The following is an 18,347-nucleotide window of genomic DNA, read 5'->3' on the forward strand; positions in this document are numbered from 1 at the left end:
CTAGAAAGTGGTTGTGCCGGGCGTGGTGGCTCACGCCTGTAATCCCAGCACTTTGGGAGGCTGAGGTGGGCGGATCACGAGGTCAGGAGATCGAGACCATCCTGGCTAACATGGTAAAACTCTGTCTCTACTAAAAATACAAAAATTAGCCAGGCGTGGTGGCATGTGCCTGTAGTCCTAGCTACTAGGGAGGCTGAGGCAGGATAATAGTTTGAACCCAGGAAGGCGGAGGTTGCAGTGAGCGGAGATCACACCACTGCCCTATATCCTGGGCAACAGAGCGAGACTCGTCTCAAAAAAGAAAAAAAGAAGTGGTTGTTCCTTGAACAGGCCCAGTAAGGCAGGAGGAGCTGCTGGTCTCCTCCCAGCTCCCTAAAGACTTTTCTGCTGTCCCTAGTGCTCATAACTGCCACCCTCCCTCTGTAATTGGTACTTGACTTCAGGGGTATCTATTACAAAGTTTTAGCAGAAATAAAGAAGTGAACTAAGACCAAACTCACAAGAGATAATCAAATACAGCAATTAAAATTACCAGCTAATTTTTTTTTCAAAGGATAGTGGTCCATGTTTCCTTTTTGGCTGTTGTATTCTGTGGTTCTGGTTGCTAAGGAAGTATTAATAAATATGAATTGAATATGTTGCCTGCTTGGAAGCATAAAAGAGAGTAAATAGTTCTGGGGACTGAGCTGCTTCTCTGTGAGTTTAGTTTGCCCCACACCAGACATGTATGTACGCAGCACTGCCCAACTTTTACATAAGATCTCAGGTTGATGGTCTACGTAGTACTCAACAGTAGGAGAACCCTGAAATATCTGTCAGGCTGGGCGCGGTGGCTCACGCCTGTAACCCCAGCACTTTAGGAGGCCGAGGCGGGCAGATCACTTGAGCTGAGTTTGAAACCAACCTGGGCAACACGACGAAACCCTGTCTCTACAAAAATATGCAAAAATTGGCCGAGCACGGTGGCTCACGCCTGTAATCCCAGCACTTTGGGAGGCTGAGGCGGGCGGATCACAAGGTCAGGAGATCGAGACCATCCTAGCCAACATGGTGAAACCCTGTCTCTACTAAAAATACAAAAAATTAACTGGGCATGGTGGCACACGCCTGTAGCACCAGCTACTCGGGAGGTTGGGGCAGGAGAATCTCTTGGACCCGGGAGGCAGAGGTTGCAGTGAGCCGAGATCGCTCCACTGCACTCCAGCCTTGCGACAGAGTGGGCATCCGTCTCAAAAAAAAAAAAAAAAAAAATTAGCTGCGTGTGGTGGTGCGAGCCTGTAGTCCCAGCTCCTCGGGAGGCTGAGGTGGGAGGCTCACTGGAGCCTAGGAGGTTGAGGCTGCAGTGAGCCATGATCGCACTACTGCACTCCAGCCTGGGCGACAGAGCTAGACCCTGTCTCAAATAAATAAATAATAAAAATCTAAGACTACGATAACCCTACAGTTGGCCCGCGGGGCATTCAACCTTCCATGGATTGAAAATATTCGGGAAAAATAAAGACAATAAAACATAACACAAATAAATACAGTATAACAACTAGTTCCATAGCACTTGCATCGTATTAGGTATTATACTTAATCTAGGGGATAGTTTAAATATCTGGGAAGGTGTATGCAGGTTATATGCAAACACTACCATTTTACATAAGGGACTTGACCGTCTGCGGATTCTGATGTCTACGGGGTCCTTAGAACTAATCCCCATTTCATGAGAGGGGATGACTGTATCAGTGTGTATTAGGCCATCAAAACGCCTCGGGGAAATTCTCGGGTTATTTTGAAAACCCCTTTCCTCCCCAAGACCTTTAACCTAGAGGGCTGTTGGGGCGGTCTCCTAGGAGACCACACAGAAACGACTGCGCATGCGTGCATCCCCCCGGCTGATGCAACCTCACGCTGCCGTGCCGCTCTACCTCGAGTAAGGAAGCCGACAGGGAACTCTGGCAAGACCAATCGGCGGCCACACGGAAGTGGGCGGAAAGGCCCGCCCCCCGGGGGTTTTGCGAGTGACGTTGGGCGTCGCGGCGCTAGCGGCGTAGACGCCCAGTAGTCCTGCGTCTCTTCCGGCGGCTGGGGGGGGTGTCCTGCCGGCGCGCGGGCCCTGCGGCCATTTTGGGCTTCGCTTCCACCGTACCAGCCGGCCTACCCAGTCCTTCCGGTATCGCGTTGCTCAGGGGCTTTTCAACCCTCTGTCAGTCGGAAAACCGTCGCCGAGGCCGTGGGGGAACTCCTATCCATGGTGTTGAAGCGTCGAGCCGACTAGGGAACCTCCTTCCCCGCCAGGATGGAAGTCGCATCAGTCGCCGCCTATTGCGCGGGCTGTTCCTCCCTGTGTTCTGCCGCCCGCTGCCGCATTCGCTGCCCTCTGTGGCTTTTCTGCTGGCTCGAAGATCGGCCTGGAGCACCGACGCCACCGCTGGGCAAGGCCGAGACTCTGTAGGCTTCCTCCGAATCCCGTCGACCTCCAGCCGCTGAGCGCCGCGGCCCTACCTGAGAGACTGTCAAGAAAAAGGAGATGGAGACGGGGACAGGCGGATCGCGGAAACGGCTTGGCCCTCGGGCGGGCTTCCGGTTCTGGCCACCCTTTTTCCCTCGGCGATCGCAAGCAGGCTCTTCTAAGTTCCCGACGCCTCTTGCCCCGGAAAACTCCGGGAACCCCACACTGCTTTCCTCTGCCCAGCCCGAGACTCGGGTCAGTTACTGGACAAAGCTGCTCTCCCAGCTCCTTGCGCCGCTCCCCGGATTGCTTCAGAAGGTGCTAATTTGGAGCCAACTTTTCGGTGGAATGTTTCCGACCAGATGGCTAGATTTTGCTGGAGTCTACAGCGCCCTGAGAGCCCTGAAGGGACGGGAGAAACCAGCCGCCCCCACAGCGCAGAAATCTTTGAATTCGCTGCAGCTCGACTCCTCAGACCCCTCGGCCACCAGTCCCCTTGATTGGCTAGAGGAGGGGATTCACTGGCAATACTCGCCCCCAGACTTAAAATTGGAGCTTAAGGCCAAGGGAAGTGCTTTGGACCCTGCAGCACAGGCTTTTCTCTTAGAGCAGCAGCTGTGGGGAGTGGAGCTGTTGCCCAGTAGCCTTCAATCCCGTCTGTACTCTAACCGGGAACTTGGCTCTTCGCCCTCTGGGTCTCTAAACATTCAACGCATGGACAATTTCAGTGTGGTATCCTATTTGCTGAACCCTTCCTACCTGGACTGCTTTCCTAGGCTAGAAGTCAGCTATCAGAACAGTGATGGAAATGGCGAGCTAGTCGGCTTCCAGACACTAACCCCAGAGAGCAGCTGCCTGAGAGAGGACCATTGTCATCCCCAGCCGCTGAGTGCAGAACTCACTCCGGCCTCGTGGCAGGGATGTCCACCTCTTTCTACGGAAGGCCTACCAGAAATTCACCATCTTCGCATGAAACGGCTGGAATTCCTTCAGCAGGCTAGCAAGGGGCAAGAGTTACCCACCCCTGACCAGGATAATGGCTACCACAGCCTGGAGGAGGAACACAGCCTTCTCCGGATGGATGCGAAACACTGCAGAGATAACCCAACACAGTTTGTTCCTGCTGCTGGAGACATTCCTGGAAACACCCAGGAACCCACTGAAGGAAAAATAGAATTATTAACTACAGAGGTTCCACTTGCTTTGGAAGAAGAAAGCCCTTCTGAGAGCTGTCCATCGTGTGAGATACCTATGGAAAAGGAGCCTGGAGAGGGCCGAATAAGTGTAGTTGATTACTCATACCTAGAAAATGACCTTCCCGTTTCTGCCAGACCAGCTTGTAGTAACAAACTGATAGATTATATTTTGGGAGGTGCATCCAGTGACCTGGAAACAAGTTCTGATCCAGAAGGTGAGGATTGGGATGAGGAAGCTGAGGATGATGGTTTCGATAGTGATAGCTCACTGTCAGACTCAGACCTTGAACAAGACCCTGAAGGGCTTCACCTTTGGAACTCTTTCTGCAGTGTAGATCCTTATAATCCCCAGAACTTTACAGCAACAATTCAGACTACTGCCAGAATTGTTCCTGAAGAGCCTTGTGATTCAGAGAAGGATTTGTCTGGCAAGTCTGATCTAGAGAATTCCTCCCAGTCTGGAAGCCTTCCTGAGACCCCTGAGCATATTTCTGGGGAGGAAGATGACTGGGAATCTAGTGCAGATGAAGCAGAGAGTCTCAAACTGTGGAATTCCTTCTGTAATTCTGATGACCCCTACAACCCTTTAAATTTTAAGGCTCCTTTTCAAACATCAGGGGAAAATGGGAAAGGCTGTCGTGACTCCAAGACCCCATGTGAGTCCACTGTGGCCATTTCTGAGTGTCACACCTTACTTTCTTGTAAGGTGCAGCTGCTGGGGAGCCAAGAAACTGAATGTCCAGACTCGGTACAGCGTGACGTTCTTTCTGGAGGAAGACACACACATGTCAAAAGAAAAAAGGTTTGTTTCTTGTCTTTTAACATGCCTGATATGTTCTGACTGTTTTTATATGGTTAAATGTAGCAGCATGACTTTGGAGGCTTAGAAGTGCATGTGTTTTTGAGGAAGGCCTCTAAATTCATATACTTGGATTGAGAAATATGTAAATAACCCTTCTCCTCCTGTCCCTCACCCCCCACCCTAATGCACATTGTTGCTGTCCAAAACGAACATACCAGTGTGTAGATGTTAGCAGGAAAGTGCCATTTTTATTTGGGTTGGTAGTTCTGGACTGTTTCCTTACAAGCTTCAACTTTTCACACTTTTTAACGGACTATTAAACTTTGTGTGTACATAATTTAATTTTTCTAGAGATTGAAAAGGTCCTGTTACAGCCATAGAGTTTTAAAATGATTTTAAATGTATGTTGTTTGCAAATACTTAATATTTTGTTTGCATGTAAGAAGAGTGTCTTCATTCCTGTTCATTACAACCCAAAAGGATGATGATATCAAGTAGCAAGTCAGATTTATCTGGTCCAGTTTGCCATGAAAGAAAATAGTAATTTGAGTGGTTTTGACATTATTACATGGTTTTAATTGAAAGTCAAAGCCAGTTCAGGAAATGGTATTGCCTTTTCTTAGGAATGCAATGCTAGTTATCAGTGGTCAGCTACAGGTTAATATTAATAAACAGTGATGGCCACTTACTTGGTTTATCTTCACTAGTTGCTTCCTGTTCCCAGGCTAGTCTTAAAACTTCATGCAGCGTTTTACGCTTTCATTACATTGTCAGGTTAACCTTATTTTGGGAGTCTTTAGAGTTGGTTTGTTTTTCTTAATAGTTGATTCAACTAAAGTTATTAATTGAACTCTCCCCAAACTCAAAGGTGTCTATTATTGTAGAGGGAACGTTTTTTTTAGTTTCCTATAACCGTTACTTGGAGAGAGAAGATAGCGGTTGAGTTATTATTGACCTCAGATTCTGCCGCACTGGGGCTTTTCAAATGGACAGTACCATAATCTCTTGGCTCTAAATGGCCAGCTTACTACTTTGAAATTATTCCTGGGTAGAAAACGTCTCAAAATGGTGATAATCTTAACGTCTTACCTTTAGGGCAGAATAAGTCATGTTAAAAATTAAATTTTAGTTCACACTTTGTAAATGCCATCTGTCTGTCGTTTTAAGGGGCCCCTGACAAAATGACCTATTTAGAATGAATAGGTAAGAAACAAAGTGGGGCAGTGGAATGAGCACTTGGCAGCTGGAGCCCCGTGTTCTCTACTCCTCAGCGGTTAAGGCGCAGAGATTTGGAAGGCAGCCAGACCTAGGAAGTTGCTTGACTCTCATGGCCTCAATTCACTCTTACTTGATGGGAAAAATAATAATATCTATTGTACAAGTTATTGCAAGATTTAAATGAGACAAGTAAATAAAACTCAGAATTTATTGCCTTGCCTTTAAATGCTAGCTCTTATTGAGAGACCTCAGGCCAGTCTCATGTCTTGTTTTAGCTTGCTGATTGAGTAAAATGAAATGAGTGGAGTAGGTGATACTATTGACTATGAACTAGAAGCAGAATTTATAAATGATTATGTTTGAATATGATATAATTATTTGACAGCCTTTGACTACCTGCCATTGATATATATGGAGTATATAGGATGATGGACAGTGAGTCTAAAAAACCCTTCTACCTCTGTTTTCTTATCAGTATAATGGGGATGATAATAGTCCATACCTCATAGGGTTAATGTGAGGATTAGATGAAATAAAAATGTAAAGCTCTTTGAAAAAAGCCTGGTATATGGTAAACACTGTACGTTTTTATTATTTATCTTAATGACACAATGAATGAGTAGTATTCAAGACTAGAATGCAATAACTAGTAAGGTGTTACATACCTGCTAATTGTCCTCAGGGGCATCCCTTGGCCTGACATAAAGGGAACGAAAGTAGTAGCCCACATTGGGGTTAGCTGATGTAACTATTAAACATACTTGAAAGCAAGTATTTACTTTTGGAGTTTGATATCTTAGAAAGAAACTTCATTAGAAATTAAGTAGTGATTAGTAATGAGTAGGGATTGTCACTCATTACATGTTATTATGTATATTAGAATCACAATTTCATATATAGTGATAGCATATTGAATACAAAGGTTTTTAAAATCTTAACTACAAAGTTTCTTAGAGTAACACAGCTTTAAAAATACTAATTTTGCTGTACTTTGTTTACTAAGTAACTTTTTCTCTTCTGTATTGTTATTGCCAAAGTAATGATACAAAAATAGTACTACATGTTGATTTAAAAGCTGGAAAGTGAAAAAAATTTTTAAAAGGAAAAAATAGAAGTAAGCAAAAATATTGTTAAAGCCTTTATGCAGTGATAAAAACAGTGACTTCCAGGGATATAGTGATTATTTTCAGAAATATTTTGCTTGTCATTTTGAGGGAAAAATATCACAGAACTGTATTTCCCTAAGGATTAAAAAATAGCAGGGGTTAATAACAGCATGAAAAATTCAATTCCCTATCTGGATTCATTTTATTAACACCAAAAGCCAAGGGCTGGTGGGGGATGGGGGGAGCGGGCAGACGATTGTGTGTGTGTATTATGCAGATATAGATAAATGAAGTATATATAGATGAAAGATATATATCTCTATATGAAATATTTAGGTGACATTTGTTCACTATTTTATCCAAATGCCATCTAATCAGAACTTTTTTTTTTTTTTTTTTTTGAGACAGGGTTTTGCTCTTGTTGCCCAGGCTAGAGTGTAGTGGCGCGATCTTGGCTCACTGCAACCTCCACCTCCCGGATTCAAACTGTTCTCCTACCTCAGCCTCCTGCGTAACTGGGATTACAGGCATGTGCCACCACGCCTGGCTAATTTTTTCGTATTTTTAGTAGAGACAGGGTTTCGCCATGTTGGTCAGGCTGGTCTTGAACTCCTGACCTCAGGTGATCTGCCTGCCTCTGCCTCCCAAAGTGCTGGGATTACAGGCGTGACAGAACTTTTTTTTTTAACTTCAAATATAGCTGGGACCAAATATTCCTAATAATAATATGTTATTCTTAGTTGGGAATATTCTGAAAGAATTGGTAGCATAAAGGGTTATTGACCTCAATGCTAATTGTAAGATCCTAGAGAGTTATTAAAATTAGTCTTTGTTTTTGTAGGTAACCTTCCTTGAAGAAGTTACTGAGTATTATATAAGTGGTGATGAGGATCGCAAAGGACCATGGGAAGAATTTGCAAGGGATGGATGCAGGTTCCAGAAACGAATTCAAGAAACAGAAGATGCTATTGGATATTGCTTGACATTTGAACACAGAGAAAGAATGTTTAATAGACTCCAGGGAACATGCTTCAAAGGACTTAATGTTTTCAAGCAATGTTGAGTTGGCAGCCTGTAGTCCTAGCATACACTACCTCTTACCTGAGAGGTGTCTTTTAAAAACAAATCTTGGCAGCTGTCCTTTGACATTTTTTTTTTTTTAGAGGAAATGTAACTTGGATCTAGTTTAATTTTTTTTTTTTTTTTTTTTTTTTGGCAACATATCCCACTCAGAAACATTCAGGTTTGAAGCCAGCCCTGATAATGAAGGATGAACTAGTGTGATTTCTAATCCTCCCTTTTTTTATTTAGTTGGATGTGCTTTTAAATGTCCTTTGCTTGCATGAGGTGAAAAGGGGACCTTTTTGAGTTGTCATTTTGCACTTTCAAAACTTATTTTCTTGGAAAACAATATTTATAGGGCTTAAAGTCCATTTTCATTTCTAATCTAAATTATGTGTGCCTATCTGAAAACTTTGGGCTCTTGTTTCTTTCCCAAAATTCAGAAGTTAATGGGCTTTTATGTTTTTCTGTATTTTTTTTATTTCAATGATTTGGCCTGTCTGTGTTAGGCTAAAAAATAACCATATGTATGCTACCAACTTAAAGTACATTATTTTGTGTCACTTTTTTTTTCTTGTAAAAATGACTTGGATTGAAAATATGTGGTAGCCTTTTTATTTCTATGTTAAGTTCTACCTAGGATATTTCCAAGGACTGCCACAAAACCTGTATGTGCAGTACTTTACTACTTTGGGAAAGCTGCATCTTTCTACCAGATTTTAACATCTAATGTATTTAATTTCTTTGCAAACTTCTTTGGAGAGGGTTCTGTATATGTTATTGTAGTTCCCAGTTTAATATAGTTCTTTGTATCTCTTAACAGGTTGAAGTTATTGCAAAACACTCTGGAAAGTAATAATTACATCATAATCATTTGTTTTTTAAACTTAAAAGCCTAGAAATTTCCTAGAAAGAAAATAGGAGACATCTCAGAGCAATTTGGTTTTGGTGTATATGTTCTCAACAGAAAACCAGTGTTAATGAATATCATGCCTCAGCACTGTCACTTTTAAAACCTGTCAGGATCCCACTGTAAAATTGGAAATGGGCAGTTCTGAATTTTCACGTTTGAAATGTAAAATATAAACTTCAGTCAATATCCAGGTTTATTGTGTCTTACTATTTAATAATGAGAGAAGTAATGGCAAGGCCTTTAGTCAGGAAAGGACAGAAGTATAGATTAATGACTGGAAAGTTTTAATATATTTAGCCCAAAGGTTACTTTGAATTGAAGTCTTTGCATTGACTGTTTGTGTTTGGTTTATTTGTTTAGCTTTACAAGGTACACATAAGTGAGGTTGAGGGGTTGTTAACCCTTCAGTGGTCTGCTTTCATTCCGTGTGCTTCCTGTCACAGATAATGGAAAACATAAGTAGAATAGGTGACCTCTTAGTTTTGAACTTATTTAAGTGTGGGGATGAATTTTTCATCAGAACTGCTCACAGGGTTACTACCTCAGTTTACAATCTACCTGGTCATTATTTTATTTCTATCCGGTTCTAAGAACTGCCTCCACTGTTTATATATTCATAATTAAACACATTGAGAATGCAACACTATAAAAGCTGGTCAAATTTTTGCAGAGCCCTTATTCTGTGTGGTTTTTGTTTTGGTTTTTGTTTTTTTCTTTTTTTTTGAGACAGAGTCTCGTTCTGTCACCCAGCCAGGAGTGCAGTGGCGCAATCTCGGCTCAGTGCAACCTCCGCCTCCTGGGTTCACGCGATTCTCCTGCCTCAGCCTCCCGAGTAGCTGAGATTACAGGCGCACACAACCACGCCTGGCTAATTTTTTGTGTATTTTTAGTAGAGACGGGGTTTCGCTATGTTGGCCAGACTGGTTTCGAACTGCTGACCTCATGATCTGCCCGCCTCGGCCTCCCAAAGTGCTGGGATTCTGTGTGTTTTCTGCACCTCCACTTTAGGTAATCATAGGGAGCACATTTACAGGATGGTCTAATAACATGAAAACAGGCTAGTTTCAAGCAACAGTGATGTCGGTTGGAAAGCAGGCATCATTTGCCTTGAAAAAAAAGGCTTTTGACAACATACAGGCATTCTTTTAAAACCAGGCTGAAACATTTTATTTCCGAGACTTACGTTGTGTTTCCTGTTTCTTAAACGTAGCACCTCTGTGTATTTGAAAATAATGAGACATCTTTCATTGGATTTTGGAAAATTGTTCCCCATGGGATTCTAACCTCACTATCCAATGAGTGAAAGCTTGATAAAGAGTTCTTCCATATACTAGCCTCCTTGGAAGAAGTGATCAGAAGGTGATAAGAAGGACAGAAAGGACTATTTTAAAGTTGGACTGAGGAGAAAAGCAAAATTTTTGTTTCATCCCAATTCTAGTTAGAACAAAGTTAAACCCCCATAATCTTAAAGAGAAAATCTTTGGAGGTTTTAAGTAAACATTTTATACATGTAAAGTCTTGTTAATGGTGCTTTAAGTGTCAATGCAGCATGTAAAAGGCTTTGTACAGACAGGTAAAAATTCCATTTCTGAGTGATGAAATGTAACACCTCTTCATCTTTAACTTGAAATCAAAACTATCAGATTTTATTTTTGTATAATTTAAGGAAGGTAAAGTTTGGGGACTAGAAGACTCTAAATTGGCTTCTACAGATCAATAATTTAAATGTAACTAGTTGGGATTTTACAGTTAAAATTATATTTGTGTATATAACATAACTAATCTAAATTGTAATAAATATATTTGCAATTATTAAATGTTAAGTGATATTTTGGTTCAACTTTATATGTATCATAGTATTTTACAATGGTTTTGGAATTACTAAGCAGGATTAGTATAATTGCAAACAACATTTTAGTAATAGAAGAATTTGGTTCTTGCAGTGTTATGAGAGGCTCTTCTAAGAAACTGAAGATTTGATTCTGAAATTGGCCCTAGCTTTTCAGTTCTACTGCAGAGAAAATTAAAATAAACTGGATATTCACAGAAGCAATAACATTCAGATGCTGGGCTTAGCCTAGTGCTTAAGTAGCAGGGAAATCTCTGTTTTGTGCATTATTTTTTTTTTGAGACGGAGCCTCTGTCACCCAGGCTGCATTGAAGTGGCACGATCTCAGCTCACTGCAACCTCCACCTTCCGGTTTCAAGCGATTCTCCTGCCTCAGCATCCTGAGTAGCTGGGATTACAGGCACCTGCCACCACGCCTGGCTAAATTTTATATTTTTAGTAGAGATGGGGTTTCATCATGTTGGCCAGGTTGGTCTCGATCTCCTGACCTTGTGACCCACCCACCTCGGCCTCCCAAAGTGCTGGGATTACAGGCGTGAGCCACCGCGCCTGGCTATTTTGTGTGTTATTAATCACGATAATCATGGTATTGTAAAATCATGATGATCTCTCATTTACGAAAGTGGGCCAGGTATAGTGGCTCATGCCTGTAATTCCAGCACTTTGGGAGGCTGAGGTGGGAGGATTGCTTGAGGCCTGGAGTTCAAGACCAGCCTGAGCAACATAGTGAGACACTCCTCTACAAAAAAAAAACTGGCCCATGGTGGCGCACACCTGTGGTCCTAGCCTATAGACTCAGTTACTTGGGAGGCTGAGACAGGAGGGTTGCTTGAGCACAGAAGTTCAAGCCTGCAGTGAGCTGTGATTACACCATTGTACTCCAGCCTGGGCGATAGACTCTGTCTCAAAAAATAAAGTCAGATGGAATCATGCTTTCATAGTAGGTATATGGATCATTGAGACTGTCTCAAAAGAAAAAAAATAAATGTTATAACATCAGAAAAAAATTTTTACTCTGAAAAAGAAAGCATTTGGGTTATGGCAACCCTATTAATGGATTAAAGAATAATAGCACTCTTAATTCAGGCACTTTCAAGATGAAAGGATAATGAAGAAAAGTTATTAAGATATATTTCTGAACTGGAAGGAAAGAAACTAACATTTAGTTGCAGTTAAACAATATTTAATACAAACTGAGTTGACATCCCCGGGTTATAGTTTTATTTCTATCTTGGGGTTAATTGAAGCATGTCTGCCGTTCCCCAGTAATATATGTGAAAATGGCTACATTTACATTAAGCCAGATTTATTGCTATGCTTATCCTGATATTTCATAGAAATTGTGTTATTTTTCTTTTGTATTTTAGTAGAAAGTTAAAAGCAAATATTTAATTGCTGACCTCAGAATTTCTTGTTTTTTTGAGACAGGGTCTTGCCCTGTCCTCCAGGCTGCAGTGCATTGGTGCAATCTTGGCTCACTGTAGCCTCAACAGCCTCAACCTCCCAGGCTCAAGCGATTCTCCCACCTCAGCCTTCTGAGTCGCTGGGACTCCAGGTGCACACCACCGCACTCAGCTAATTTTTCTGTTTTTTTGTAGAGATGGGGTTTTGCCATGTTGTCCAGGCTGGGACCTCAGAAATTTAAATAGTTACTCAGATTTGGGAATTTGGTGTTCTCTGGCATATTCTCATTTGGAGACTTCATTTGGACTCTATTCTCTGTACCTTTTAAAAATAAAAATGGGAAATTTTCATTTTTTTCTCGTAACAATGCACGTTGTTTATAAAAGCATCTAATACAGAGATATACAAAGACATTTTTGGTACATTAAAAAATAATGCTTCCCAGGGTGCCTTTCTGAGCTGAGAGACTTAGTTTCTTTTTATCTGTAAAAAGAGATTTTGAGAGTTATTTAATGATACACATGTTAGCTATTTGGAATCTTTCCTTGTGAACTTAGTTGAATGTTTTGTGATCAACACAAAACTCCAATCTTTTCCTTCCTGGATGCGCTCCAGCGAGACTTAAGTCTGTGTTGGCAGCATGATACTGAGATCTATAATAACCGGTATCATAAAGAAGATATGTAAATCTCTTCTAACCCTGCTGACTTTGAGGATTCATCAAGCAGGACCTATGATGCTTTCAACCCATATGTTTCAGTGGCAGGTTTGACATCAGGGAATTTAAAGAGAACTAACTCATTCTACACATGGAATGGAGAAGGAGGTTGAGAGTAGGAGTTATATATTACCATGTAAGCAATTTGAGTTACATCAGTGTTTCACCACTGGCAGACTCCTTAATCTCATCAGAGAGAGACAGGGGAAACTAGGTTTGTGGAAAGTAGGTTGCTTGACCCATGGGGAGGATACCCTAGAGATCTAATGAGTCTGAGAGCCGCAAGGCCTGGAAAGCTGTACTACAAGGGAAGCAGCTTTGGAGCAATTTTTCAGTTTTGTTCTTTTAATCTTTTACACTTCCCCCTTTATCTCAGTAATATCCTTTCTGTTTCCTCCTGCCTCTATTTGCTGAATATTTTATTTTCACTACTGTTTTGTAGATCCTTACCAAGAAGAAGGATGAAGAACTTAATAGCAAAAGAAAAGCACAATTGCCAGAGATGCAAGAAGAAACGACCTCACACAGTTCTTGACCTTTCTACAGAGCTCATTGCACATTTTCCCACTAAAGTGTTGGGTAAATATTTTTACTTAAGATTGGATTGGCCAGGGGTGGTGGCTCATGCCTGTAATCCCAGCACTTTGGGAGGCCAAGGTGGGAGGATCTCTTGAGCCCAGGAGTTCAAGACCAGTGTGGGCAACATGGCAAAACCATCTCTACAAAAAATACAAAAAAAAAAAAAAAAAAAGAAAAGAAAAAAGAAAAAGAAATTAGCTGGGCATGGTGGTGCATGCCTGTAGTCCCACCTACTCGGGAGGCTGAGTTGGGAGCTGTGATTGAATCACTGCACTGCAGCCTGCGTGGCAAAGTGAGACCCTGTCTCAAAAATGTTGAAAAAAAGAAAGACTGGATTAACTTTCAGAAACATTCCAAGGATGTTCAGGGTCAAAGAAAGAGGTGATAGTAAAGCTAAATAATGCTGCTTTGAGTTAAGCCTTCTTTTCTTTCTTTCTTTTTTTTTTTTTTGAGACAGTGTCTCACTGTCACCCAGGCTCTGAGGTACAGTGGCATGATCACAGCTCACTGCAGCCTCGACTTCCCAGGCTCAGGCAATCCTCCTACCTCAGCCTCTCGAGTAGCTGGGACCATAGCTGTGCACCACTTTGCTCACCTATTTTTTGTAGAGACAGGGTCTCACTATGTTGTCCAGGCTGGTCTCAAACTCCTGAACTCAAGCAATTAGCCCACCTTGGCCTCCCAAAGTGCTGGGATTACAGGCATGAGTTGTCAGGTCCAGCCAACCTCCTTTTCTTAATGGGGTTCACATATTGGCTCTGAAGGCAAAAACCAGAGGAGTCCCAGGAGTTTTGAAAAAGACTTATCTGGATATATGTTCCGAAGTGGGTGTTTTTAAGACTGAATTTTATCATGAAAGACTAGCTCCTCTTTGGATCTCAAATAATCACCTCAAAGAGACCTCTGATCACTCTATCCCCCAACCCCTCCTTTTTCTCTCACAGTACCTTTTAAAATTATGTTCACTCTGCCCTCATCTTGTTAACATTTTTACTCGTTTCTCATCTAACCCTACCCTCACTAGTCTGTAAACTCCATGAGAGCAGGGATCTTGTTTATGAGTCCAGAGCCTAGAACTGTGTCTGGTATGCTATAGTCAATGCATATTTGTTGAATAAATTAACAACTTTTTTTTTTTTTTTTTTTGAGACAGGGTTCCACTCCCATCACCCAGGCTGGAGTGCAATGGTGCAATCTCGGTGCTGAACCTCCGCCTCCCAGGCTCCAGCGATTATCCTGCCTTAGCCTCCTAAGTAGCTGGGACTACAGGCAGATGCCACCACACCCAGCTAATTTTTAGTTTTTTGTAGAGATGGGGTTTCACCATGTTGCCCAGGCTGGTCTCAAACTCCTGGGCTCATGAGCTGTCTGCCTTGGCCTCCCAAAATGCTGGGATTACAGGCGTGAGCCACCACGCCTGGACTCTTATTTTTTTTTTTAATATATATAAATAGAGATGGGGTCTGGCTATGTTGCCCATATAGCAACTCCTGGCCTCAAGCAGTCCTCCTGCCTTGGCCTCCCAAAGTGCTGGGATTACATGTGTGAACCACTGGGCCTGGCCAAGTTAATAGCTTTGCCAAAGTCACCTCTCTTATCAGCTTTATGAAGTTTCATCCACACAGCCTTGTCTGACCAAAAACAAGTGTGCCACAATCATCAGATGATGTAGAATCACAGAATTTAAATGTCCTTAGAGAAGAGCTACAGCAAGCTTTAACTAAATTTGTAGAAAGTAATTACAAATTTCAATTTGGCTAGGGATACCACATCCATTAATTCTAGTGTCATTATTAATATAAGACACATTGTTAATTTATGAATTTAATATGCGAGCAAATCAGCTGAGACCCTCCTTTCTCAGAATTAATAGGCTGCATTGGAGTACCAGAGTATTCTTGCCACCACACCAGGGGTTTTAGCTCTTTTTGGCAGATTGGCTTTGGGTTTCTAGTGATGCTCTGTAGTCTCCACCAGATGGCGTTATCTTCCATCTGGGAGTGCCTGATGGACACCTGTTACTACAGATCTGGTTGCTATTGCTCCCCTGGAGGTCGGTCCCTCAATGTGTAAACAAGCTGGAAAACTGCCCTGCCCATTCCAGGCCTGTCTGGCCCAGTGTGACTCCACCTTTTTGTGGTAATTACCCAGAAGTAGGGGCTGTTTCTTATGGGGGGACCAACATTTGTATTTGAACACAAACAAAGGAACTGATTTTTTTTTTTGAGTCTCGCTCTGTCACCGAGGCCTAGGCTGGTACAGTACAGTGGCACAGTCATAGCTCACTGCAGCCTCCAACTCTTGGGCTTAAACTATCCTCCCACCTCAGCCTCCCAAGTAGCTAGGACCACAGGCATGCACCACATTGCCTGGCTAATTTTATTATTTTTGTGTGTAGAGATAGAGTCTCATTATATTGCCCAGGCTGGTCTCAAACTCCTGGCTTCAAGAGATCCTACCGCCTGGGCCTCCCAAAGTGTCGCGATTACAGGCATGAGCCACCTCACTTGGCCCTTGTGTGCTTTTTTATCACTGTTCATGTCACATTGGATTTTAATTGTGATTTGCTCTTTTCTTTCTTCCTCTGTGGCGGAAGGGTCTGCACAGTGACCAGAGTATTTTAGACACACAATACGCTTTTCTTTAACTCAAGTGGTAATTTCCATAGCCTCTTTTTCCAACACAGAGGCTCCCTCCAGACATAACAAGTTATTTATGAATTCATTTCAAAGAAGCAATTTTATATGTGAAAAGGTCTATCTTCAATGTTTACATTATTTTGTATTTGTAGTATTTGAGATTTTTTTTTTTTTTTTTTTAAAGCTAGCATTATTAGTGATGAACTGAAACCCAAGATTTTAAATCAGTTGATGTAAGGTCTTCATGAGTAATCTTTCCAGTGGTAGCCTAAGGTTTGCTGAAACATTGTCATTGTTATGAAAGGCACTTCATCATGCAGGATATCATATCCAGTTTTCTAAGATGGTTGAGGACATTGTTTTTTAAACTTTTCTGTTTTTTAAATTGACAAATAAAAATTGTAAATATTTACTGTCTACAACATGATGTGTTGAAATATGTGTACATTGTGGAATGGTAAGTCAAGCTAATTAACATATGTATTACCTCACATACTTAGCATTTTTTGTGGTAAGAACCCTTAAAGTCTACTCTTAGCAATTTCCTTTTTCTATTTATTTATTTATTTGAGACAAGCTGGAGTGCAGTGGTGCAATTTCGGCTCACTGTAACCTCCGCGTCCTGAGCTCAAGCAATTCTCATGTCTCAGCCTCCCAAGTAGCTGGGACTACAGGTGTGTGCCACCACACCCGGCTAATTTTTTGTATTTTAGTAGAGATGGGTTTCACCCCATGTTGCCCAAGGTGGTCTTGTACTCCTGAGCTCAGGTGATCTGCCTGCCTCAGCCTCCCAAAGTGCTGGGATTACAGGCGTGAGCCATCACGCCTGGGCTTTTTATTTATTTTATTTTATTATTTATTTATTTATGTATTTATTTATTTATTTATTTTGAGACAGAACCTTGCTCTGTTGCCAGGCTGGAGTGCAGTGGCACGATCATGGCTTTCTTCAGCCTCAACCTCCTGGGCTCAGGCAATCCTCTTGCCTCAGTTTCCCGAGTAGCTGGGACCACAGGCTCGCACCACCACAACAGGCTAATTTTTAAGTTATCTGTAGGGGTGAGATCTCCCTATATTGCCCAGGCTGGTCTTGAAGTCCTAGGCTCAAGTGTTCCTCCTGCCTCAGCCTCCCAAAGTGTTGAGATTACAGGTGTGAGCCACCTCACCTGGCCAATTTGCAAGAATATAATACATTGTTATTGACTATGGTCACCATATTGTACAGTAGATGTCTTGAACTTACTCCTCCTCACTGAAAGTTTGTATCCTTTGAGCAACGTCTCCCCAACCCACTTCTTGTTTTTTATTAACTTATTAAAGTATAATTTACATACAATAAGTTTCACTCATTTTAAGTATGAATTCAGTGAGTTTTGATAAACACGTGTAGTCATATAAACACCACCACTATCAAAATATGGATCATTTCCATCACCCACAAAATTCCCTCATGTTCTTTTGTATTCAGTCCCCTTCCCAACCTTCAGCTTTTGGCAGCCATTGCTTTTCTTTTCTTTCTTTTTCTTTTTTTTTTTTTTTTTTTTGAGAGACAGGATCTTACTGTCACCCAGGCTGGAGTGTAGTGGTGCGATCACGGCTCACTGCAGCCTTATCTCCCTGGGTTCAGGTGATCCTCCCACCTCAGCCTCCTGAGTAGCTGGGACTACAGATGTGTGTGACCACACCCAGCTGGTTTTTTGGTTTTTTGTTTTTGTTTTTGCTTTTTTTTTTTTTTTTTTTTTGTATTTTTAGTAGAGATAAGGTTTTGGCATGTTGCCCAGGCTAGTCTTGAACTTCTGGGCTCAAGAGATCTGCCTGTTTTGGCCTCCCAACGTGCTGGGATTACAGGTGTGAGCCACCACGTCTGGCCTTTGATCTGCTTTCAACACTATTTTAGCTCTTCTAGAATTTCAGAAAAATGGTATCGTATGTACAGCATGGACCTTTCTGTGGTGGGCTTCTTTACTGTAATGCTTTTGAGATTCATCTGTGCTGTTGAGTGTCTCTGTAGTCCATTCCTTCTGTTGAATGTATCAGTAGTCCATTCCTTTTCATGGATGAGTAGTATTTCATTGTATAATTATACCACTATTTGTTCATTTACTAGATAATAAACAGTTGGCTTGTTTAAGTATGAATTCAATGAGTTTTGATAAATATGTGTAGTCATATAAACATGACTACATATATAAACATATAAACACATAAACATATACATATATAAACACATATAAATTTGTGCCTATTATGAATAAAGCTTCTATGAACTGTTGAGTACAAGTGTTTGAGTGGACATATGTTTTCATTGCTTTTTGATAAATCCAAGAGTGAGACTGCTGGATCATACGATAAGTATGTATCTAATTATATAAGAAACTCCCAAACAGTTTTCCAAAGTGGCTATACTACTTGGCAGCAGCGTAT

At 41.7% G+C, this 18,347-nt stretch overlaps 1 protein-coding gene across 1 annotated transcript; it reads left to right on the forward strand.

The window, feature by feature from the left end:
- The first annotated feature begins 294 nt into the window (after positions 1-294).
- PPP1R15B (protein phosphatase 1 regulatory subunit 15B) lies at positions 295-10,551 on the forward strand. Its single transcript, XM_054439250.2, has 2 exons — positions 295-4,435; positions 7,601-10,551. Exons 1-2 carry the CDS (start codon positions 2,516-2,518, stop codon positions 7,820-7,822), a joined length of 2,142 nt encoding a protein of 713 aa, XP_054295225.1. The 5' UTR covers positions 295-2,515; the 3' UTR covers positions 7,823-10,551.
- Positions 10,552-18,347: the final 7,796 nt, after the last annotated feature.

Source organism: Pongo pygmaeus, chromosome 1 (assembly GCF_028885625.2).
Source record: "Pongo pygmaeus isolate AG05252 chromosome 1, NHGRI_mPonPyg2-v2.0_pri, whole genome shotgun sequence".
Lineage (NCBI taxonomy): Eukaryota > Metazoa > Chordata > Mammalia > Primates > Hominidae > Pongo > Pongo pygmaeus.

Bases quoted from the DNA above. Each gene is read 5' to 3' on its own strand.
- PPP1R15B (XM_054439250.2), top strand. From the start codon at position 2,516: ATGGAGACGGGGACAGGCGGATCGCGGAAACGGCTTGGCCCTCGGGCG. The intron at 4,436-7,600 runs GTTTGTTTCTTG...TTGTTTTTGTAG, and splicing joins CACATGTCAAAAGAAAAAAG to GTAACCTTCCTTGAAGAAGT.